Consider the following 24,644-nt stretch of genomic DNA (forward strand, 5'->3'; position numbering starts at 1 on the left):
TCTAGTTGAAGAAACAATAATTGAAGACACAAGACTTAAGCTTTAACTTTCATATGTACATATAAATAACATGACTTTTCTCCTTTCTTTTCTCCCTTTTTCTTTCTTTCTTTCTTTCTCTTTCCTTCCTTTCTTCTCTTTCTTTTCTTTTTCTTTATTACTTCCTCCCTTCTTACTTCTTTCCTTCCTTCTTCTTCCTTCCCTCCCTCCCTCCCTCCCTCCCTCCCTCCCTCCCTCCCTTCCTTCCTTCCTTCCTTCCTTCCTTCCTTCCTTCCCTTTATTGGTTCTGTGTGGAATTCACATCATACATTCCAGTGCCACTTATCTCCCTGTCCCCTCTGGGCTCACAATCAACATGACCTTTCAAAATCATTATAGCAAAGAAAAACTTTAAATATCTATTTAGAGGCATTGTCCCCAAATATTTATTTGTACAATTACTAAACAAATTTATTTTCTAGAGTAATTATAGAGTGAAACTGTGGATTTGAAAAAGTAATGCTTTACAAAAACTTTAATTTTAATAAAATAGATAAGAGCCTAAAACTAGCAACAGTTTTAACATCTCCTTTGACTCAGAAAAAAAAATTAGCAATAGAGTCTGAGCTATGGCAGGAAAATCTAAAGTGAACTTTTCTGGTCTCAGGAAGAGTAATTAGATTTTTTTTTTTGATTTGCTAGTCTTCTGAATCTGACTATTGTAAGAAAAAGTCAGGTAGCACATAGTTTATTTAGCAGTAGAGGCATCCCATTCAGATCAATACATAGCTAGGATATTTTTCTATCTGTGCCTGGAGATGATACTCAAATATAGTAATTTATATATTGTAAAAATGATAAGGGAAGAAGCATGAAATAGAAGTAGAAATTCTAAAGCAATTATTCTATATCTGTTGTGTTTACAGCTAATGTCAAAAATCCCCAAAACCCATTTCAAGAATATCTACCATGTGAAGTATACGTTTATTCAATATAAGAAACTTCTGAAAACCACCATTTGTAAAACAAAAATCTGTGTTATGGCAGCTGCAGATATGAAATATCCATTAAGGCATTGGAGAATAATTTATTTGCTCAGTTAAATATAACCATATCATAGTGTAACATTCATTTTAAAATTTAACACATGAACTATGTCAGCATGTCAAGTACTTTACAAAGTACTTTTACACTTAACATTAAAAAAGTGCTATTACCAACATCAAAAATGTTTTGAGGCTGATTTTTCATGTTGGTATTCTGTAGTGGTTTTTGATGAAGGTCACTTGTGCTCAGAGGCACACATTTTTCACCGTGCCTGACCTCTTCTACTGCAATGGCGCAATGTGATGTTCCTGAAGTCATAATGACTGAGCTGTGAACCACGATTTGTGATATGATCATATCTCAGTTATCCACTGGTGCTAATTTATCTCAGTCAAAGTTTTTAATGGTTTTGTTAATTAAAACTCGAGCCCTTGGGCATCCTACCCATCTTCCTTAACAGAAGAAAATTCTGTTTTATCAACTTCAACCCCCAAATATAGCAATGTTGAGTATCTTGATTTGTTGACATGTACACTCACCTTATCAGCCAACACAGCCCTAAGTTTGAACTTCCGCTTGTTCTCTCCCTTTCACCAATCACCATGCACATGAGGCACAGTCGAAACACCTGGTGAACTTTTGTGCCTCTGGTCCTACCCCACACAGTATACATGTAGATATAACTGTCCTTGAACACTGTCATAGCCTTTTCCTGTCTGTGCTAGCTAAGAACACTGGCAACTTCCATGACCTATTATATATACATCTGTACTTTTGATCCTGACAGTTTATTTTCCCCTTCCTCTGACTTTTGCTTGTAGCAGTCTCATTTCTCCCTGCTCCATATAGCACAGCCTCTCTGCAGCTTCCAAGCCATCTGGTGAAAGGCTTGCTTCTAACTACATCCCTGCCCGTGCAGATGTCACCCTGCATCATGAATGCCCACTGCTTACTGAGGCAGTCCATCCCATTTTTTAATAAGCCAGTAGAGATCATTTTCCATTTATAAATCAAATAAATCATCCATGTTTTTTTCCACAGTTGTCTTTGTGTGTGTCATTGGCAAGAAGTCTTTCTTAATTGTTTTTCATATGAGTGCTGTATCTTCAGTGGTGCTTTGCTTATGCATCGCGGAAGGGTCTTTGCAGTGAGACTGTCATATTTTTAAACCCAGATCTTCCCTCCCACCACCTCAAAGTCCCAGAAGCATGACTTTTAACTCCAGGCAATTAAATATATATATTTGGTTACTAAGCAATACAAAAATTGGTAACTATTTCTATATATTTATGAACTATAGCTAAGAAAGGATAATAAAATGCTTATCTAGCAAATGATTTCATGCATTTAATTGCTAAGATTAAGTGCAAAGGGTAGGGATGTATCCCCATGGTAGAGTTCTTGCACAGCATGTGGAAGGTCCTGGCTTTGAACTTCAGTACCATAAAAAGTTTAAATGTAACCCTTACCCTATTCTTTGCCCTGTACCATTACAAACACATGATCTATTTAATTGTTTAATCAGGGAATATCATGTGCTACATGATTATCTGTAATTGGTTAACAGAGACAATACCATATCTTGTATATCTATTTAAATTTTGAAGAATTTAGATTATTACAGTTGTGAGTGAATTATTTTCTAGATCACAAAATAATCAGTATGCTTAATTTTACCTATGCAATTTCATTTAATGATGATCGATTGGTGCTTGAAACAAGGGTTGTTTATATCATGGCAGAATTCCCACTAAAACTTTTTTGCTGACAGAATAAATGTTGATTTCTGGATTGACTGCTTAGGGTTTGGAAGTCCTGGTCATACACAGACTGCAGCTCTGGGGTTGGTTGGCTTCAGGACAGGGGGTGATCCAATCATGAAAGAACTAAGGAGGGCTTTTCTGCCTCCCACTTTCTTATATTGTGTTTGTTTGCGGGTTCTGAGTTATCAACAGTGAAGTATTATTTGTAAGTTATTACTTTTACTAGGTTGCTTTTTAGTCCACTTTTATGTTTGACCATTAGTTATCTATATAGTTTTCAAAGGCAAAATGTATAAGGCTTAGACATAATTATGCATCCTATGATACCTTAGCTGTCTGGATGAAACTCGTGTTCTAACATTGAACTGCTTCCCTAACATTCATTTTCATGAGTGAAAAATCTAATAATTCATTTACTTTAAAGGTTTGCCTTGGGGATCAACAATTATTTTGATTAAATTCATTTAAAAGAATAGATGAAATCTGTAAACATTTAGAAAATCCATGTGGGCTTTGGAAATATAAGCAATCTAAAACGTATTTGAATCTGTAATCTAAATCTAATGAAAATCCATGCTTGGCTCTGCTCAGATAGGGATGATGGCCTTTGTATCTAAATATAAAAAGGTACCATAGTTGTTCAATTTCATTGACTAAGGGGCAGCTGAGGGTGGAAGCCTTGTGTACAAGAAAAATCCGCAGCTTTGTTTCTCAGCTCTTACTCAGTACGTGCGAAACAAAGAATGACTCTAAAATGATAAGGTTGTTAAGTGTGATGATAACTACTTGATTTTTCATAAATCTTGTTCTTCCACTATTCTTATTCAGTCTAACGTGCCATATATAACCAGCTAGTTTAAAAGGCAAACATTTGTCCCTTGCATACTTCTCAATTGGATCTTGTGTTCCTTCTGTAGTTTTGAAAAACGTCCTTCATCAGCAGTATTCACAATTACTAAATATAGGCCATATACTCAATAAATGAGGAGGTATTATCCCATGTTTCTAACAGCAGAGTGCACTATTTTACAAGGAGATAGAGCTTTGTGGCTTAGTAATTCATTTTCTTATTAGACTGTGTTTTGTGTGTTTCTTATTATAGAGTTCAACTGTAAAGTATACTAGCCTTTTCCTGCTATGTACCCTGCACGAAACTGTTGTCTAAGATACAAACGAAGAGCATTACTGCCACCGAGTTCCCCTTTTAGTGAGAGCAAAGGCAAAGTGGGTTTCGGGTCGGGGAGAGACCGTCTCTTCCTACGCGTCAGACGCGTCTGCCCCAGAGCCACACTTGCGGCAGAAGATCTCCGCGTTCTGAGTCAAGAATCCTTCGCCCACCAAGGAGACGGAGCATTTCCCACAGTTGAAACACTCGCTGTGCCACTGGCGGTCTTGAAAGCAGATGAACTTGGCACCTCTGAGACCTGGAAGGGAATTGGAGGCAAAGAGTAATTCATTCTTTTCAATGAACAGATTGAGAAACTATTGGATTAGAGTGGTTAGCAAGACAATGTGGACACACATAACTCCGTAGGGTGTGGCTCTCTGCCTTCATATCCAGCTAAGAACTTCAGCCATATAAGATTCCTGGCTCAATTCTGCTGCAATCTAAGGAAGTAAAACAAATCTTGATATGTATTGTTTTCTTTTAATTGTTTTGGGGCGGAGGCAGATGAAAACTACAAGAGTCAGGAAACCAGTGTGCAGCGGGAAGAGAGAAGCCCACAATGTGCAAACATGAATGCATTTTGCCCCGCTCTTCGTGTGAGCAAGTTTTCTTAGCTGCAAATTGAAAACATCATAAAAGAAATGTATACTTCTGAGCCTGGGGCTTGATGTTTTTAGTGACTTCAATTTTCCTTTTCCCTTATTTCCCCATGCTTCATGTTACTTGGAGTAAATCCTATTTGGGGAGATTTGAGGCACAAGTTTCCAAAGACCAAGTTGAGAATTTCTTCCAGACTTCCATAGCCCTCTTCTTCTCCAGTAACAAGTTTAGTGCCTGGCTCTGCAGCAGCTTCAGTTCAGAGTCCTAGTGTAAACGGAGGAATCTCTTCACTCTAGATACCTGCTCGCCTTACTCAAAGAGAAATTCCAAGAAGGCCTTCAGCCCTCATCACTTTAACTTTGTCTTTACTTGAGCTAAGTTACTTCTTAAAGCACTCACTAAAGCACTAACCCCTGTCTGTCTAATATAGTTTCAGTTCGACAAAGAATGCTGAGTAGTCATAGGAAAAAGAAAAGCTCCAGAAGCTGAGAGGTGAGCCATGTCACAGGTTGGCTCCATTCATTGCATTTGACAAGTGGACAAGGAGTGTTCATGTTATGGGTTACCGGTGCCTTGCTTATCACCTCTGGAGTGAAGAAAGTATTTCCTGTGCTGACCCCACGTGCACTGCCCAGTTCTCTCATGAGATAAAGAATCTCAAGGTGTGACTATGAATCTATTTCAGGTTAGTTCTCTGAAAGTGATAATGGACTTTTAGCTAACGTCTTTTTATTTAAAATGTTTATATATGTGTCTATCTGTGCACATGTATGTACAGGTGCCTGAGTATGTCAGACAAGGTGTCAGCACCACTGGGGCTGAATTTACAAGTGGGTGTGAGTTATGCAGTGTGGGTGCTGGGATCTGAACTCTGGTCCTCATGATTGAGCAGTAAGCTCTCTTAACCACTGAGCCATCTTTCTGTCTTTATACAGAGTTTGGCTCATAAAGAAACCAAGATCTTACCTCAGTTTTCTTTATTAAACATATCGTTTATGTATCCATGATAATGTAATTATTATCTTACACTGAGAGTAAACTAGTCCTATCTGGTTTTATGTCAACTTGACTCAAGCTAGAGTTTTCCGAGAGGAAAGAACCTCAAATGAGAAAATGGCTCCACAAAGACAAGCTGTAGGCAAGACTGTAGGGCATTTTCTTACTTAGTGACTTGTGAGTGAGGTCCATACCTATTACAGGTTTAACCATCTGTAATGGCTGGTGGTCCTGAGTTCTATAAGAAAGCAGACTGAGCAAGCCATGAGGAGCAAGCCAGTAAGCAGCACCCATCCATGGACTTTGCATCAGCTCCTGCCTCCAGGTTCTTTCCGTTCTAGAGTTCCTGTTCTGACTTCCTTCAATGATGAACAGTGATATGGAAGCATAATTTAAATAAACCTTTTCCTCTGTAATTTGCTTTTATTCATGGTGTTTTATTATAGAAATAGAAACACTAAGACATATACCACTTAATTATCTTCTTAAGTTTTAGTAGCTTTAAGAATAAGGTTTCTTTAATAATAATATTAATTATTTATATATTATAAATATATCATTAAAGAAATAATCTTTCTCAGTAAAACTAACTATTGAATGGGTAGGACTTTGATGCTTATGAGTTATTCTCAATTTAATTAGCAAGCCACAGACAAGTGGCAAACATAAAAGTAAATATATAGTTTAACACAGAAGAAAAACGAAAGCATATAGCAGTAGGACAGTAAAGTCTAGTCCAACCCTTGAGGTTTTTATATTTTTTTTCAGATTTGGTTGTGTTTCCTTATTTAGGTCAACAGAGTCATTTACAGTCTTTTAGGAAACTGATCTGCTGCTGGATATGGTAGTACATACACATCCTTTATCCCAGCTACTTGAGAGGCAGAGGCAGTCAGGTCTATGTGAGTCCAAGGCAAGCCTAGTCTACATATTGAGTTCCAGGCTAGCCAGGGCTCAAAAAGAATAAAAGAAGAAGAAAGCAAACTGATCTTTGACACCAACTTCATCTAGCTTCATTTGTACCTGAAAAGTCAGTAAAAAGGTAGTTTATTGAGTTTTGAAGTTTGCCACTCTTCAGTCTAAGCCCGAATGTGTATATATAGCCCTCATCTAACCTTCATAGAATAGATAGTAGCATCATCTTCAATTTGTAGACAAATATCTACCAAGGAACAGAGAAGTCCAGCCTCTCATCTAAGGTCACCAACTGGCAAGATCTGACTCAAACGCTACAGTCTGGCTTCCCAGTCCGTACTGTTAACCTCACTAAATTAACTTTATCTCTGTGAAGAACGTAACTGGGAACCTTAGTGCTCCCATCTGTATAAAGTTTAGAGCTTGAAACTCCATTTTCACTAAGTAAAAAGAAATGAAGAGAAGGCAATCCTTTTCCAGTCATTTTGTAGATATGGCAAGAGCAGGCCTCCAGGGGGAGGTATTTACCCATAGTCACACAGCGGCTGGCAGTACAAGCAGAACCAAGGTCTGTTAATACCAGGTTCAGAGCACTTTTGCTAGGTCAAGCTACTTCGTCTAGCTCAGATAGTTCAAGAGGTAGTGAACACCTTAAAAAGGGAGAGATAAATGTTGTTATACATTCTAAGTATTACTCTCATAAATAAGTGTGGCTTCCATCTCTTATCAAAGAAGCTTCTCTTTATAGCAAATGGAGGCCATTGCAGAAAACCACACCTGGACAAGATGTGGAGATCAGCTCAGCCTCAACAGTTACATGTACAACATAGGTCTTGCACTTTAAATCTCAGGGCGTCTTTGAAAAGGGGATGGAAAGATTGTAAAGGGCAGAGGACTGTGAAGTGGCTGAGATTGTGTCTCCTAGAAATAGCTGCATTAACAAGACCTGGAGGGATAAAAGAATCTCGCTGGTTCCAATGTCTAGACAAAGCAACACAAGTAACAAATGACTGCCTAGAAAGGGAGAATCAGCCTTTCCCAGGGATTCCTATCCTAATTGGTTATACAGTACAAAGTAGTCATCTCTGAAAACATATCGAAAAGACAATAACAACAGACTCAGTAGACTATACTTAGTATATATTGTTGCATGTGTGTGCATGTTGCAACAATAATCAAAGGAAAAGAGAGTATCCAATTGAGAATGAGGAGGAAAATGGGAGGAGTCTGAGAAGGAGAAATGGGAAGGGATGAAGGGAGGAAAGTAAAGGAAAGAAGTGACATAATTATATTTTAATTAAAAATAAAACTGAAAAAAGAAAATCATAGTTATATCTGTTAGTTCAAATAAAGTCAATTCATTGTAATAGTATCAGCAAATTACATTAAACCACCTCTAGGTAGAGTTAGTTAACATAGGATACTATACTAAAAGCATCCTAATAGAAACAGCTTCTCTTAAAACATTGATTTTTAATTGTATATATTTGCAGTATGTAGCATGATGTCACGGTATATGCAAGCACTGTGGAATACCTAAATCAATCTAGTTAACATGAATTACTTCAGATACATCTTTTAAAATTCAGTATTTTATAGATTTTCAATGATGTAATGCATTATCACCTACTGTAGTCACCACAATGTACAATAAGTTTCCTGAACTTGAACTTCCCTGTAAGAAAGCATAGCTCCTAAGACGGTTAAGTGCTTGCATCAATTCACATCTTCTGAAGATAAACACAGAGCATTCCCAGGATTCCCTGTTGTGTTAACCCAGACAGTTCATTTTAAAGAAGCCTTACTTTAGGGCTTTACATATATTTAAGAAATATAAGAGTGATCTAGCAGTTTTTGCAGGCATTTCAGTCGCAAGACAATCCTTAGAAATTCCTTTAGATTGACTCCTCTCATATAAACACTGTCAATTTAGATTAACCTGGGGTCTGGTCTTCTATGTTTTTGTGTAAAACTGTTGATTTCTGTCTATACTGAATGAAGCTTTGTGCAGTTGGCTGATGAAACATTTACCAGAAATACCATTTAGGCACATGGGTCTGTGATGGATCAGAATTGAACCCCATTAAAGTCAGGGCTTGCGTAGCCTCCATGAGATCCCTGCTAGCTGTTAGAATTCTTTAAGCGCTGTAAAAATATTTTACATTATTTAACCTTTTAGTTTCCTCATCAGAGGACCACTCTTTCTAGGCCAGTTCAAATGAAATTAGAGCAGACTGTGATGGGAGAATTTACTAAGCAGGTTCTGGAGTCTGATGTGTTAAAACTTCAGGATGCCCCATGTTCTAACTAAGGGCGATGGAACTGGTAGCTGCCTCCCTTTGCAGGAGCTGCCAGATGAACAGAGAATAGGAGAGCAGAGTGGTTAGGAACACTCTGAGAACATGCTGAGAAGCCCAACAGTCTGGAACTGTTAACATGGAACCTTGTAAGCCAAAAAGGTAACATAGTTGAATGACAGAGAAAGAGGGTGTGTTAGGAACAGAGAAGACCTGGCTGCTATAATAGGGTGGTCACCGTGCTGCTTGGGAGAGTGACTTGGGAACGTGAAGGCAGTCAGACCATTTGTCACCAGCTCTCAATGTGCTTTTAGTTGTAACAATGGTTTTTATATTAGTCTCCTCCCTAACCCTGTAAATTAAATATTGGCCAAGTAAAACCTGTCTGATAGCCAAACACAACCTATGGACCAGTGTAAATCTGAAAAAAATATGGTGCCCCCTGGGTAGACAAACAGGATTGTGCTTAAATAGTAAATAATAAATAAGGAGGACCACTTCCTCCCTTTTCAAGTAGGCAGAAAGCCTTCAAGTTTAGCTTAGCAGAGAAAATGTTTTCCTTCATTAGAAAATTCATGTAGATTCAACATACACACGAGAGAGAGAGAGAGAGAGAGAGAGAGAGAGAGAGAGAGAGAGAGACAGAAATTGGTGAGATCAGAAGAGGAAGGGGAAGAAAGGGAATAACCTTTAAGTTGGTGTTACACAAACTGAGCTAAAAATGACATATGAACTAAGAATACTGAGAACAGAAATGGAAATACATCTCTGTCACATCATTAATGACAAGAAGTTGCCTGGAAGAACAGTTTCTGGGTTTTCCAAGTCCCATGCTGGCTTCAGCATCTTTACCACAGGATTAATGCTTTAGAGACGGTTCTGAGGCTCCTGCAACCCTGCGAGAAGCTGCTTAGCATGGATGGATTTGTAACCTATGTTATTCTTCAAACCATGTCTCATGCACTTTATTCTTTAGTTGAATACTATATTGTTTTCTTTCATAATCAAGTTGCTGCCAGTGAGTACAGAGAAGGCAGTGATATGTTTGTTTAAAGCATCTTAAAAAGAAATGAAATTAATTCCTGTTCAATGTTACTCTAATTACAGCTTCGGCTATTTTATAGAATAGTTTAATTAAAACCTTTTGTGTTTTAAATCTGTTTGACTTCTGTTGTAAAATAAGTAGGATTCTGATTCTATAATAGTCCTCTGCCCTCTCAATTCCTGAGTCTCAAATTGGGCCTCCTTACCGGGGCCTTCTCTGACCCTTTAGCTTACCCATTTTCCTCCCTTGGACTATGGCTGTCCTTAGAAACCATACCATTCAGTTAATTAGTTACTTTGTACAATGTACAAACACCCAAATTGTATCCTGTCATTTCCTTGAGGTGCCCATGTAAAATTTAAATTCATAAATGAGTATCTATTTGTGTTTATCCCAAAAGGAAATGTAGCAGATAAAAATGTTTTAATTTGCATTTCCTAAATTAACAAGGTGGCATTTTACATAGTTCTAACCAGATCATGGAAGAACCATGACGAGCCGAAGCACTTACCAGTGATGGGTTTGGTGCAGGCTGCACACTTTTTTGCATAAAGATGGTTGTAGCAATCCAAGCAGAATGGGAAATCATCCCTGGACATAAATGCCTCCTCACAAAGCTCTTTCCTGCAGCCGCTGCACAAAAAGCACTCTTTATGCCATAACTGGTCACGGAAGGTTATCCCACCGGAAGTTATCACCTGCCAAGGCATTAGCAGAAGGCAATGAGTGGATGCCTGTGCAATTCAGACATTCTCATGATGCTTCTCCATGCCGACACTTGTGCTCTGAACTGTCTAGTACCTTGCATTAGGACGCTTGTTTTCTTGGAAACCTCTTTAAGTTTTGGAAAACAATATGAAAAACAAAATGTTACAAGGATTATAGAACTTCAAAAATGCAAATAAGTCCAACTTTCTTAAAGAATATATCAGAAAAGAGGTAGAAACCCCTTGGACCGGGGAAGATCATGAAGGAAGCAGGAGCTTGATTTGATTGACTTCACCTTTTTGTAACTCTTCTTATTTCCAACTCCCAAGATCTTTTGTTAAGGTTACCATAGCTCTACTCTACACATTTATAACAATATCTGACATTGGATAATGCTGGAAAACATGATAAAATGAAACAGAAGTCATGGTACTTTTTTTGAAAGCTCACTGCAAGTCTGAGAGACTCAGTTGTGGATATCCTGGGTGGAACTGATGAGCAATCACCATCATTGGGAGCAAAGACTCACTTTTTACCCCATCCTCAGTACTGGATTAGGAATTATCATTTCTGGATATTCTCAACACCTCTACGTGGCATAGACTCGCTCCATCTGTAGATGGACAGCCCTTAAGTGATGGATGACAGGGCCACTCGCTACCCCCACTGAGGAATTGCACTGAACTTGCACGTACTGTACTATCTGTGTGCTCAGCCATGTGGGAAAGGCATTCTAGTACCACACTTTGAACAAAAAGGGCTTGAATCTAATGGGTGAGTTTTTCACTTCAGGTCTCAAATGGTGTACAGAGTTCATATTCCTACTATGAACATAAAAGCTGGGCATGAAGTCATGAATCAGTAAGGTGTATTGAGGCTCAGATGCTTATTTGTTCTTTCTAATGCTGACATAGTGCTGGGGGATTGAACCCAGGACCTTATGTGTTCCAGGAAAATATTTTATCACTTAACCCATAATACATTCTTTTAAGAATCAATTTATTCCTCATGTTCTTTGAAAGGTGGAATCATCTTTTTTGAGAATCAGGTTGATAGATACTGGTTAAGTATTCCAGTGTGGCTGCTTTGCAATCATCTGTTTCTTCAAATCCATGCATGTTGACTTCATACAGCTGTGGAGGACACTGGAATATGTTCGTGTCTGTCTCTTACAAAGACCAAGGAAATGGGATGATGAAGATGGCTTCTACAGATCTGTATCAATTTTACTACATTTAAAATAATGTAAGCATACTTTAAGCTAGCTTTCTTTGCTATCAAACAAACATGGACATACTGTTTGTCTATTGTACAGATCTTTGAAAAAATATTCTAAACACAGTTAAGCCTTATATCAAGTTTCTCAGAACGTAAAGATAATTGATAGGAGTCAAATTTTCTAGAATGAAAAAAAAAGGCCTACTATGCTGTCCTGCATAAGTAAATGAGGAGCACAGCAGTATGTGGGAAGGAAAGCAATTTAAAATGCCTCCCACTGACTTCAAACGCCTGACAGCAGGCACAGGCGAAATCATGCTTCCTTTGATTTGTTTGGTCAAATGATTTGTAGGCAGTGCTTAGAAGATTTGAAACTTGAAAAATGGATTCCTAGCAAAATAATATATCCTAGAGCTCTGGAATATTTGGGAAAAAAATTTGCTGGTGATTATATTCCTTTTGAAGAAACAGACAGCAAAGATGAAGTCTAATATTTAAGCCTTGGTTGACCATTGACTTAGAACACATTTCTTTTCTTGTGTGTATATATGTGTGTGTGTGTTTGTATGTGTGTGTCTGTCTTTGTGTGTTTGTATGTGTGTGTGTTTGTCTCTGTGTACATGTGTGTGTGAGTGTGCATGTCTATCTGTGCATCTCTGTAGAGGCTAGACGCTGACATTAAATATCCTTGTCTAGCACTTCCCACCTTTCTTTTTGACAAAGGCTTTCTCACTGAACTTTGAGTTCTCCATTTCATCTAACCTGGCTCTACAGCATGGACTCCCCACACCGTGCCGTCTCCTTAGCCTGGCAGTGAGGATTGTGGACACAGTAGAGAGCAGTAAAAGAACTTAAGGACACATTTAATTTTATTTTTATCCTGAGGAATTTGAATCTGAAGCACTTACAGTTTGAACCACCAATTTCTAAGTAGAAAATTCTAGTGTAACAAAACAAAATTGGTGAGGGAAAACATAAAAGTCTGGTTGACAACAAGTTTGGTTCTATTTAAGCCAAGTTTTGCTTCTGGATTGAATCGAACAGAGTCTTTCTTTAATTTTGATCACAATCACTTATATCCAGCTTTTCTTAAAGGGTGTGTAGTCTAAAAATTAAATAGAAAATATCGAGTCATCATCTGTCTACAACCCAATGAGAACATTTCCTAAGCTCCTAATGGCTTCAAATCCTGTCCTCCATATAGCTACAGTCTTCCATAGCCTGAAAAATCCAGCACTTTGTCCCAGGTATCTTGAGTCTTTATAATAACATTGAAAGGAAGACTATTGTGACCAATAAATTATACGGACTTCCCACAAGTTTCATTAACGCGTTAGCCTAAACTGAAGCCTAAGTCTGAAACCTCAGAACAAGAGACGCCTACTCATTTTGTTCCCAGCATGTGCTATAAATGCCCCTGACTCTGGAAGCCATGAGGCTTCTTATGTCACGTGGTCATAGCACAGGGTTTGATTGTTGCTCGAATCATCCTTTTCAAAGCCAGCATTTCTGGAAAGGCAATAGAGACTTTCAGGTAGCGAATGATCTCCCATGTTGTTACTACTCTATTATATTCTATATAATAGAATAATTATAAGTCTGATGAGTGTGTTGGTTACTTTCGTCCCTAGGTAACACTGGTATTACCAATATAAGCAGAAATTTGCCGTACTATGTACGCATACATCCATACTTGTGTATGCACCTGGGGAGTGTAATGAGCTGTCCAGATGGAAATACACAGTGGTTTTGAGAGCCGTCAAGGCAGTTAACAAATCACAGTGTTCAGGAGCCAACACAATCCCTTGTCATGATTCAGCATTCTCCTACAATCCACAGTGCCATTTTAAACTTGTGGTGCTTCACGTGTCAAGGCTTTCTTTGAGAGTATCAGTATATATTTTATGAGTATAGACAGGCTTCATCTAGATGATGGACATGAGTCACTCTTCACATAAAAGCCTGGAGGGTGAACTAGGTCATGTTTATTTCTAAAAATGACTTTTCCCTTCTGGAAAGTATGCTTTGAAAGGGAAAATGAGTGAGAGGGCGCTTGCTTTTGTGCTGGAGTGGGAAATGAAGAAAATCGCAGTTCTTGGACTTTCTGTGTCCTCAAGCGAACTGGATTTCTCTCATGATCTGCCACTTACCTACCAGTCTTCTCCTTGAGAACACAAAGCCTCAAGTTCAGAAGAGACTTTAGTAACTAGAAAATAAAAGGCAGGGTTTCTAGTACCTGTTCCCGTCAATCATTCTGAGGGGCAAATCCATATTTCTCTGAAACAGTTAATACTAAATGGATCAAAACTGTCGTCTAGGAAGCACAGGGAAATGTAGCTGTCCCAGAACAAAGTTTCTATACAACAGTTAATGTGACTGGGAGGTTAAATCACCTGTGTTATTGAACATTAAATCCATGATCTAAGGTGGAATTTTATACAACTCCAAGAGCAAGACATCTTTATTATGAGAATTTTAGTTTGGACTGTGTTGAAGTTTAAAGGCTACCTCATGCATGATGGGGTCACTTCATTCCAAATATATAAGGCAGCCAAAGAACAAAAACAACAACAGTGTTCTGGAAGTTCTCATGGCTTCACCCTCTTTAGATAGTTACCTTCTTACAGAAGTTGCAATAGTGAGCGAACTCCTTCTCAAAGCACGGCACACAATAATTGCCACTCTCTTTCGAGATCAGAGGCTTGGTTCCTATCGGCTGTCGGCAGTGCTCACACACAAAGCAGGTTTCATGCCAGTAGTTGCCCTTAAATTCCATTTTTCGAGAACCTGGATTCCAAAGTAAGACTCTGTTAGAAAAAGCTAGGCATACTTGTGTTTTCTTTAAGAAAACATGCCTCAATTATTTAAAATATTTTAAGTATAATCATAATAAACTGTATTGCTGTATAAATAAATAGTAAAAAAAAAGCTTTTAGAAAAATATTTTGTAGTTTCTGAGATATTCCTTAGAGAAAAGAAAAATTGCTTCAGTTCTGCTAGGATAAGAGTAGAGCGTGCACAGAAAACCCCTGCAGTTTCTCTAAAAGTTATGGGGAAGCCCTGCATGTCGAGATTTGGACTGGTTCATGGTTCAGACAGATTGAGTCATAGCTGTCATTAGACGCATAATTCTAAATGCCCAAGGCACTACTTCTGTGATACAGGTTATGGAAATGGCTTCTGAATTTGACTTTATATTAATAATAGTGGTAGTAGTAATATTGATTAGAGTGCTTCCAGGTGGGGTTGACTGATTCATGGTCTTATGCTGCTGTCCACAGGGATAGGAAAGGGAGAGAGAGAGAGAGAGAGAGAGAGAGAGAGAGAGAGAGAGAGAGATTTTAAGAGCCAGAGGAACAAAACTCTGCCGTGAGATTAGTTATGAGTATTAGTTATGAGTGCCTTTTGGTATGAGAAGATAGCTACACCAGTGAAATCTCAACAGCATGGCTTCCTAAACAAGACCTGAACAATTCCAACAACAGCTGATGTTCTAGCACAGATGGGGAAAATGTCATGGGGCCCCACCACTAAGTGAAGAGCTATGACTAACAGCTGTTGAGATGCGGACAGAGGGGTTGTTATTATTTCCTAGGGACGAGCCCCTGGTCAGTTATCTGATCCTACATGGTCAGTCCTGGAACACACAAACCTGCAGGAAACCCTGAACGCCTTCAACAGGCTGTATTTGTATACCTGTTTGTGTTTATGTCTGTAACAACAAAGGTTAATGACAAAGAGACTGCAAATCTGAGAGAGGGACAAAGCTAGAAGGGGTACAGAAGTAAACAGGGAATTCTCAACAGAAGAATCCCAAATGGCCAAAAGAAATTTAAGGAAATGTTTAACATCCTTAGCCATCAGGGAAATAAAAATTAAAATGACTCTGAGATACCATCTTACACCTGTCATAATGGCTAATATCAAAAACACCAATGATAGCTTATGCTGGAGAGGGTGCGTGCGGAGTAAGGGGAACACTCATCCATTGCTGGTGGTACAACCTCTTTGGACATCAGTATGGTGCTTTCTCAGAAAATTGGGAATCAACTTACCTCAGGATTCAGCAATACCACTCTTGGGCATATGCCCAAAAGATGTTCAATCATATCAAAAGGGCATTTGTTCAACTATGTTCATAGTAACATTATTTGTAATATCCAAAACCTGGAAACAACCTAGATGCCCCTTAACTGAATGGATAAAGAAAATGTGGTATATTTACACATTAATGTACTAGTCAGTGGAAAAAAATGACACCTTGAATTTTGCATGTAAATAGATGGAATTAGGAAACACTGTTCTGAGTGAGGTAACCCAGACCCCAAAAGATGAATATGGTATGTACTCACTCATAAGTGGATACTAGCTATAAACAAAGGACATTGAGCCTGTAGTTCATGATCCTAGAGAAGCTAAGTAATAAGGTAAACCCAAAGAAAAACATATATAGATCCACCTGGAATTTGGAAATAGACAAGATTGCCTGACAAAATTGGGAGCATGGGGCTGGGGGGAGAAGGGAGGGTGGAAGGGGAAGAAGAGGGGTAAAGGGGAAGGGTGAGGAAAACTTGAGAAAATGGGGTAGTCGAGATGGAGGAAGGTCAGAGATAAGAGCAAGGAAAGAGATATCTTGATTGAGGGAGTCATTATAGGGTTAGCCAAAACCTGACTCCAGAGAAATTCCCAGGAATCCACAAGGATGACCGCAGCTAGAACCCTAAGCAATAGAAGGGAGGGGGCCCAATCTTGACTTGCCCTGTAGTCAGATTGATGAATATCTTAAAAACCACCATAGAGCATCATCTAGCAACTGATGGAAACAAAGGCAGAGACCTGCATTGGAGCACTGGAATGAGGTCCAGTTGAAGAGTGGGAGGAATAAGAATGTGAGCAGAGCTCAAGACCGTGATGGGTTCACCCACTGAAAAAGTCTACCTGAGCTAGCGAGAGCTCTCTAACTACAGCCAGACTGGCAAGGAACAAGCATAGGACCAAACTAGTCCCTCTGAATGTGGTTGACAGTTGCATGGCTGGGGCAGACTGAGGGGGTCACTGACAGTGGCACCAGGATTTATCCCTACTGCATGTACTGGCTTTTGGGAACCTATTTTCTTTGGGCTGATACCTTGCTCATCCTGGATATAGTGGGGAGGGCCTTGGACCTTCCCCAAAGGAATGTGCCTTGCCCTCTCTGAGGACTTGATGGGAGTAGTGTGGGAGGGTATGTGGAGAGAGTGGGGGAAGGGGAGGGAATGGAAACTTGGATTGATATGTATAGTAAACAAAAAAGGATAGCATCTTTTCTTTTTCATATACACACGAAAAAAGAAAAGGCTAAATTGGTAAAAGGGGCTTGCTGCTATGCCTAATGGCTTAAGTTTGATCCCTGAATCCCACTTCATGGAACGAGAGAACTGACTTATAAAAATTGTCCTCTGGCACTCCCCACAACAGAAAAACAATAGACACAATGAATGAATGAATGAATAGACTGATTAAAAAATGAGGACTTTCTCCAATGTCTGATAAAGAACGATCCCTTTTAATGCCATTGGTTATGCTCAGGACAGAACATTTTCTGTTGTGTTTCTGGTGTAAGCTTTATCACTTAGAGTTGTCTCTGGCTCAACATGTTTCTGTGAATTAGGTTATATGAAAATAAAACATTGAGCACTGTAATAACCTTACAAAATTAAAGAGCACTGCAATATACTTTGACCAAGAAGAACAGATGATTAGGAATTAGAGAAAACAGGCAAAAACATTGACTTTCTCAGACCAGTGTTGTGAGGCACTGGTGCTGGAGGAAGACTGATAAGGCTTCCTTGGGCAGAGCCAGGAGCTGGGTTTGGGTCTCACCTGGCATGATGTTTCTCTTGCAGTGGAAGCACTTGGAGGAACACTCGTTAGAATAACAGTCTGTGCACAGCAGGCGTTCATCCTTGGCAACAAAAGGCTTTTCCACCAAAGAGTGGTCGCATTTGGTGCACTTGAAGCAACCTTCATGCCAATGACGGTTTTTGTAACAAAGATCCTTTGAGACAGTAAATAAAGTCAATTAGATGGGCTTGCAATGAAACAAGACATTTTCTAAGACAAGTTGGGACACCCTTGGGACCCTAGTAGCAGTAGGTTGTACCACTAGCTGGAGGGAATGTGTTGATATCGTTTTCTCTAGAAAGACTCTCAGGAGTAATTAAGAGCAAAAGCCTGGGGCCTGTTTGATTGGTCACTAAAGGCCACTGAAAAATAACCTCATTGGAATTTGTTAAGTTTCTCTGTTGTTCTTTTATAACCTACAAGAAAGCGTTACAGGGATCATTTTAATTTTTAGGTTACAGAATCTTATTATTCCTTGGGACTTCAAGCAAACAAATGACAATACTTAGTTAAAGCAAAGGCGAGAAAGAAAGAAAATAAGAAGCCCAGAGGAGGAAATGTGAAGTGCAAAACAGCAGTCTCGGGGCTAAAGGAGACAAGGCAGATTTTTAAGTTGGAAAGCACAGGCTTTGAAATTTTTGTGTTTTCAAATTCTTTTTTTAAATGTATTTTTTGCATATATTAGCTATTCCAGAAGTGACTCAATATTTAGTTGTATAACTCTGGGGAAATAATTTAACTTCTTTACATTTTTAAACTACCTAAAAACATCTTAAAAACTACCACACATGCATATACTTAAAAGAAAATATACTTAAAGTTGTCCTAAGTATAATAATGTGGGATTAAAACATGCATTCCGGGGGGGGGGGGTCTGAAAAAGCATGGGATAAAATCGGACTTGCTGAACATAGTAGACAATGAGGACTACTGAGAACTCAAGAACAATGGCAATGGGTTTTTGATCCTACTGCACGTACTGGCTTTGTGGGAGCCCAGGCAGTTTGAATGCTCACCTTACTAGACCTGGATGGAGGTGGGTGGTCCTTGGACTTCCCATAGGTCAGGGAACCCTGATTGCTCTTCGGGCTGATGAAGGAGGGGGACTTGATCAGGGAAGGGGGAGGGAAATGGGAGGCGGTGGCGAGGAGGAGGTAGAAATCTTTAATAAATAAATAAATTTTAAAAAAGGAAAAAAAGAAAATATGTGAAAGAAAAAAAAAAGCATGCATTCCGCAGCACTACATATCGGCACTTGATATGATAATACGGTACAAAGTGTGGGTAGAAAGTCCACATGCAGAGACAAGGGCCACTCTGAAGCAGTTACCCACCGTTCCTAAGCAGCGACGGTGTCAACTGAAGTGATACCTACCTTAGAATCCGATTCAATTGGCTCTTTGCACTGCTCACAATAGTTAGAAAAGATCCGATCATAGCAGGAAACGCAGTAGAGATGATCATCCTTGAGTACGTACTTCTTCCCAAGAAGCGAAGTCGTGCAGTATTGGCATTCAAATTGAGTACTTGCCATTTCTGTTTGGTCCTGTGCAGAAGAAAATGATTCTTGAACATAAAGCAAAGTTTCATTACAAATGGTAAGTCCTTTATAAGATGTAGCTCAAGCACTTGAATTTATATATTACTAGGCAAAAATTCCTAAATTCACAAATTTAGCACGCTGTTTGCAGTTGTGGTGATTTAGGATAGGCTACTCTTCCATCTTGGCATTTCTTTTGTATGCTTTTTCTCTTAGAAGTAAAATCAGCCAAGTTGTGAAACAAAAATCTTTTATTTACCATGTGCCAATGTGGAAATCTATGAAAATACAATATCTGCAGCACATGAAACATCAAACATGATAATATGACCTGTAGACTGGGTGTTTAAAACTGGCATTACGTAACTATCTCAAGAGAGTTCTGAAAGTGGGATTTGATAGAAGTAACAATTCTTTTTTATTCAAACTTGAATAATTAGTATATGTACTGCATTTCCTACTCCTAACTTCTCCTTGAATTCCTAATAAGGGTCTTCTATATTAATCTGAACTCTTTCTAGACCATATACTTCTCTCCTGGGATACCCTCACCTGCTGTTCTAATAACAGCTCTAAAAAATGCTTCCTGATACCTTTAGTCACCGGGAATTCTGTGTTTAAATGTCCTCACCAAGTTAAAAACACAAACTCCTCTGTAGGTGTGATCCAGTCCACGTGCTAGGCTTTCAAGGCTTTGGTTGAGCAATGTCCCAGGTATGGGGATTCCGAAAAAACCGTGGGATTCTTTAAGCTTTGGGGTAAAACCAGCACGTGTATGGTATGAGTCGTACAACAGCCTCCAGCAGAATGAAAACTGACAAAAATACAAAGCTAGGGCTAGAGTAAGATTTCGGGTTATTTTATGAAATAACCAAAAACAATATCAAAAAAAAATAGAACTTGCAATCTCTAGTTTTGTTGAAATGTTTTCTTATTTTCCAACTTATATTTCTTTTATTTAAAAAAGACAGAAGATCAGGAAATTAATATGGTGCTTTAGAATATTTTGATGCTAATTTGTATCTAATCCATGTAAAGTGTTATCCTAAAATATTTCTATTTTATTTTAGTAATGAAGCTTGCAGCAGAGTTTCTTGGCAAATGCGCACTGTCATTAGTTCTGTGTGTATTCTGTCTGTATTGGCTTCGCTTTTCACTCTTTACAACTAAGTAGGGAAAGAATGAGGATCTGGAACACAGGGGTCTTTCCCGGGAAAGATACAAACTCAGCCTCGAAAGTTCCCAATGGGATATGCCCAAAATTATCGCAAGGAACATTGAATTCCCTATTTGATTAATTTCACAGAAATGTCCTTTCCTAGTGAGTACAAACATATTCAAAAGGCTCTGAAAACAGCAGGAAAATAGATCTGATTCCCCTGAAATGATAAAAAAAAATTTTTTTTAAATTACATTTACAGTGATCAGATCAAGTGTTTAATCTCCACAGTAGATATGGTACTTTTAAGGTATGGAAATGTCATTTTCATTGTGAATATGTATTCAGTTTAAAATGCACACAGGACCACTATGAAGAGTGGGTTCTCTCCTGGATTGGATATGCTTGAGAAAGGATTCTTACTGGGGTGGATAAGGCATACAAGAAGACCTTGAAATTTTAGTTTTGGGACCTCTGACTAAATGGGGTGAGGTTAGATAAAAAGATGAATCTTTTTATGAAATTTTACCCTCCACTTTTTTTCTAGGCACCATTTTGTATTTTCTTCCCTTCTGTCTATGGAATCAATATGTTTTTAATGAGAGAATTGTTTTCCTGTACAAGATAAACAGCCAGTTTGTAATCCTTGTCCAAAGGGTGAAGGAGGGTGGAGGAGCAGAATACCCTTTCCCAGTACTACTTGCCAAAGACACTAGGATTTTTTTTCCCCAAGATTTTAAATGCTAGAGCAAACCTGATTTGTGATTAGGAGTCTGAAGAACTATTAGTGTTACTTATGTGTCTCCCAGGTCATGATTCCTCCCACAGGGAATGCTCAGAAGCCCCACCCTGTGCCAATACTTTGTAAGTCAGCCATTGGAAATTAATATGTAAGCAATTTCCTAAGTCTATAATCTACTATTACATGGATGACATTTTGTTATCTGAGTCAAATGCAGATACTTTAGAAAGGATATTTGAAGAAATTAAGAAAGTTTTGCCTAATCCTCCTGAATATTAACCTTCCTTCATCAGGCGATGAAAGGAGACAGAGACAGAGACCCACATTGGAGCACCAGACTGAAATCTCAAGGTCCAAATCAGGAGCAGAAGGAGAGAGAGCACAAGCAAGGAACTCAGGACCGCGAGGGGGTGCACCCATACACTGAGACAATGGGGATGTTCTATCAGGAACTCACCAAGGCCAGCTGGCCTGGGTCTGAAAAAGCCTGGGTCAAAACTGGTCTCGGTGAACATAGCGGACAAGGAGGACTACTGAGACCTCAAGAACAATGGCAATGGGTTTTTGATTCTACTGGACCTATTGGTTTCGTGGGAGCCTAGGCAGTTTCGTGGATGCTCACCTTACTAGATGTGGATGGAGGTGGGTGGTCCTTGGACTTCCCACAGGGCAGAGAACCCTGATTGCTTTTTGGGCTGACGAGGGAGGGGGATTTGATTGGGGGAGGGGGAGGGAAAGGGGAGGCGGCGGTGGGGAAGAGACAGAAATCTTAATAAATAAATAAATAAATTAAAAAAATAAAAAAAAGAAAGTTTTGCCTACTTGGGGGTGGGGTGGGTTGGGGATAAGGGGGACAGGGAGAGAAAAGTAAGAAGGGGAGGATTGGGGGAACTTGGGGAAACAGGAAGATTGGGATAAAGGAAGGTTGGATAGGGGAGCAGGGAAGCACACATCTTAGTTAAAAGAGCCACCTTAGTGTTGGCAAGAGACTTGAACCTTGAGTGGCTCCCAGGAGCCCAAGGCGATGTCCCCAGTTAGTCCCTTGGGAAGCTGAGGATAGGGAACCTGAACTGACCCTATCCTATAGCAATACTGACGAATATCTTTCATATCACCATAGAACCTTCATCTGGTGATGGATAAAGATAGAGACAGAGACCCACACTGGAGCACTGGACTGAGCTCCCAAGGTCCCAATGAGAAGCAGATGGAGGGAGAACACGAGCAAGGATGTCAGGACCACGGGGGGTGCACCCACCCACTGAGACAGTGGGGCTGATCTATTGGGAGCTCACCAAAGCCAGCTGGACTGTGACTGAAACAGCATGGGATAAAACAGGACTCTCTAATCATGGCGAACAATGAGGACTGATGAGAAACCAAGGTCAATGGCAAGGGGTTTTGATCCTACTTCATGTTCTGGCTTGATGGGAGCCTAGCCAGTTTGGATGTTCACCTTCCTAGACATGGACGGAGGGGGGAGGACCTTGGACTTTCCACAGGGCAGGGAACCATGACTGCTCTTTGGATAGGAGAGGGAGGGGGAGAGGAGTGGGGGGAGGGGGAGAAGGGGGGGGGGGGGGGGGGGGAGGGAAATGGGAGGTTGGGAGGAGGCGGAAACTTTTTTTTCTTATTCTCAATAAAAAAATATAAAAAAAAGAAAGTTTTGCCTAAATGGAGATTAAAAATTGCTCTTGAAGAGATTCAAAGACGAGATTCTGTTAATTACCTAGGTTATAAAATAGGGTTACAGAAAATTAAAACACAAAAGGCACAAATTAGGAGAGACCAGTTGCAGACTTAATGACTTTCAAAGATTATTAGGAGACATTTCCAGTCTATGACCAGCTGTTAAGATAACACCTGATCTAATAATTCATTAAAAAAAAAAACCTTAAATGGCAATAAAGACTTGAATAGTCCCAGAAAATTAACAGCTGAAGCAGAAAAAAAGACTTAACAATTGTTGAAGAGAAATTACAGGAGTCACATATGGATAGATGAATCCAAATCTTAATTGTATTCCTTTCAGAATCTCCCCCATAGGAATTTCTTTCTTCTTTCTTTCTTTCTTTCTTTCTTTCTTTCTTTCTTTCTTTCTTTCTTTCTTTTTTTGTTTTTTGTTTTTGTTTTTGTTTTTGTTTTTTTGAGACAAGGTTTCTCTGTGGTTTTGGAGCCTGTCCTGGAACTAGCTCTTGTAGACCAGGCTGGTCTCGAACTCACAGAGATCAGCCTGCCTCTGCCTCCCAAGTGCTGGGATTGAAGGCGTGTGCCACCACCGCCCGGCTGGAATTTTAATACAGAGGGATGATCTTAGAATGGACCCTTTTCCACATAAACTAAGTAAAAAATTAAAAACTTATGTGGAAAAGGTCTCTAAATTGATTATAAAAGGTAAATTGAGACTTCATCAATTAGCAGGTATAGACTCAGTAGAGAATATAGTGCTTTTCACTGCTGAGGAAATAAAAAAAGTTATAGGAAGACAATAAACCATGGCAAAGAGTTTGCGCTAATTTTTTGGAAGAAATTAATAATTATTCCAAAAGCAATAGACTTAACCTTATAAAGAAAACTTCTGCCTCAAACTATACGTGATGCACCAATAACTGGAGCCCAAACATTTTATACTGATGCAAACAAATCAGGGAAGGCAGGTTACAAATCAGAAGGTTTAAGTAAGGTGGAACAAAGCCCTTTTAATTCTATCCAAAAGGCAGAATTTTATGCTATTCTTATGGTTCTACGGGATTTTAAAGAACCGCTCAATATAGTTACTGATTCATAATATGCAAAAAGAGTTTTTTTGCATATTAAAACAGCTAAATTTATGCCAGATGATACAAAATTGACTTCATTATTCTTTCAGGTGCAAGACATAATCAGGAATAGACTTTGTCCTATATACATAATACACATCCAATCCCATATGCATCTGCCAGGTCCTCTATCACAAGGTAACAGAAACTGATCAATTATTGATTGGAAGTGTGTTGCAGGCCTCTGAATTTCATAAAAAGAAAACATCATGTCAATAGCAAAAATTTAAAGAAAGAATTTCCTATTACATGGCAACAAGCTAAGGAGATTATAAAGAGATGTCCTACTTGCTCTTTCTATAACCAAACATCGTTGCCTGCAGGGAGTAACCCTAAGGGTACTCAAAGGAATGAAATCTGGCAGGTAGATGTGTTCCACCTTATGAAATTTGGTAAATTAAAATATGTGCACCACACCATAGACACGTATTCAGGTTTTCAATGGGCTACTGCCCTGAGCTCAGAAAAGGCTGATTCAGTAACCACACACTTATTAGAAGTTATAGTATCATGGGCATTCCTGCACAAATAAAGACAGACAATGGTCCAGCATATTTATCTAATAAAATGAAACGTTTTCTTGCCTACTATAATATAAAGCACATTACAGGTATACCAAATAATCCTACAGGTCAGGGAGTTATAGAAAGGTCAAATAGAACTATAAAGAATATGCTGAACAAACAAACAGGAATGGAAAATACCCCCAAAATGATTGCATAATGCTTTATTAACCTCGAATTTTCTTAACGTTAATGAGAAAGG

At 39.0% G+C, this 24,644-nt stretch overlaps 1 protein-coding gene across 3 annotated transcripts in view; it reads right to left on the reverse strand.

The window, feature by feature from the left end:
- Positions 1-1,046: 1,046 nt before the first annotated feature.
- The window catches only part of Fhl5 (four and a half LIM domains 5), a 43,691-nt gene continuing 20,093 nt past the window's right edge, over positions 1,047-24,644 (reverse strand). For all 3 annotated transcript variants that reach the window (XM_050144963.1, XM_050144961.1, XM_050144962.1), the window contains 5 exons: positions 18,995-19,165; positions 17,599-17,773; positions 14,354-14,523; positions 10,322-10,508; positions 1,047-4,213 (listed from right to left, as the gene is read on the reverse strand). In XM_050144963.1, the coding sequence (XP_050000920.1) occupies positions 4,047-4,213; positions 10,322-10,508; positions 14,354-14,523; positions 17,599-17,773; positions 18,995-19,153 (858 nt within the window). In that variant the 5' untranslated portion in view covers positions 19,154-19,165 and the 3' untranslated portion in view covers positions 1,047-4,046. The remainder of the gene's footprint in view (positions 4,214-10,321; positions 10,509-14,353; positions 14,524-17,598; positions 17,774-18,994; positions 19,166-24,644) is intronic.

The sequence above is a fragment of the Alexandromys fortis genome, unplaced genomic scaffold (genome assembly GCF_014885135.2).
Source record: "Alexandromys fortis isolate MF-2015 unplaced genomic scaffold, M_Fortis_MF-2015_v1.1 scaffold_2_1_26212458, whole genome shotgun sequence".
In the NCBI taxonomy this organism is placed as follows: domain Eukaryota; kingdom Metazoa; phylum Chordata; class Mammalia; order Rodentia; family Cricetidae; genus Alexandromys; species Alexandromys fortis.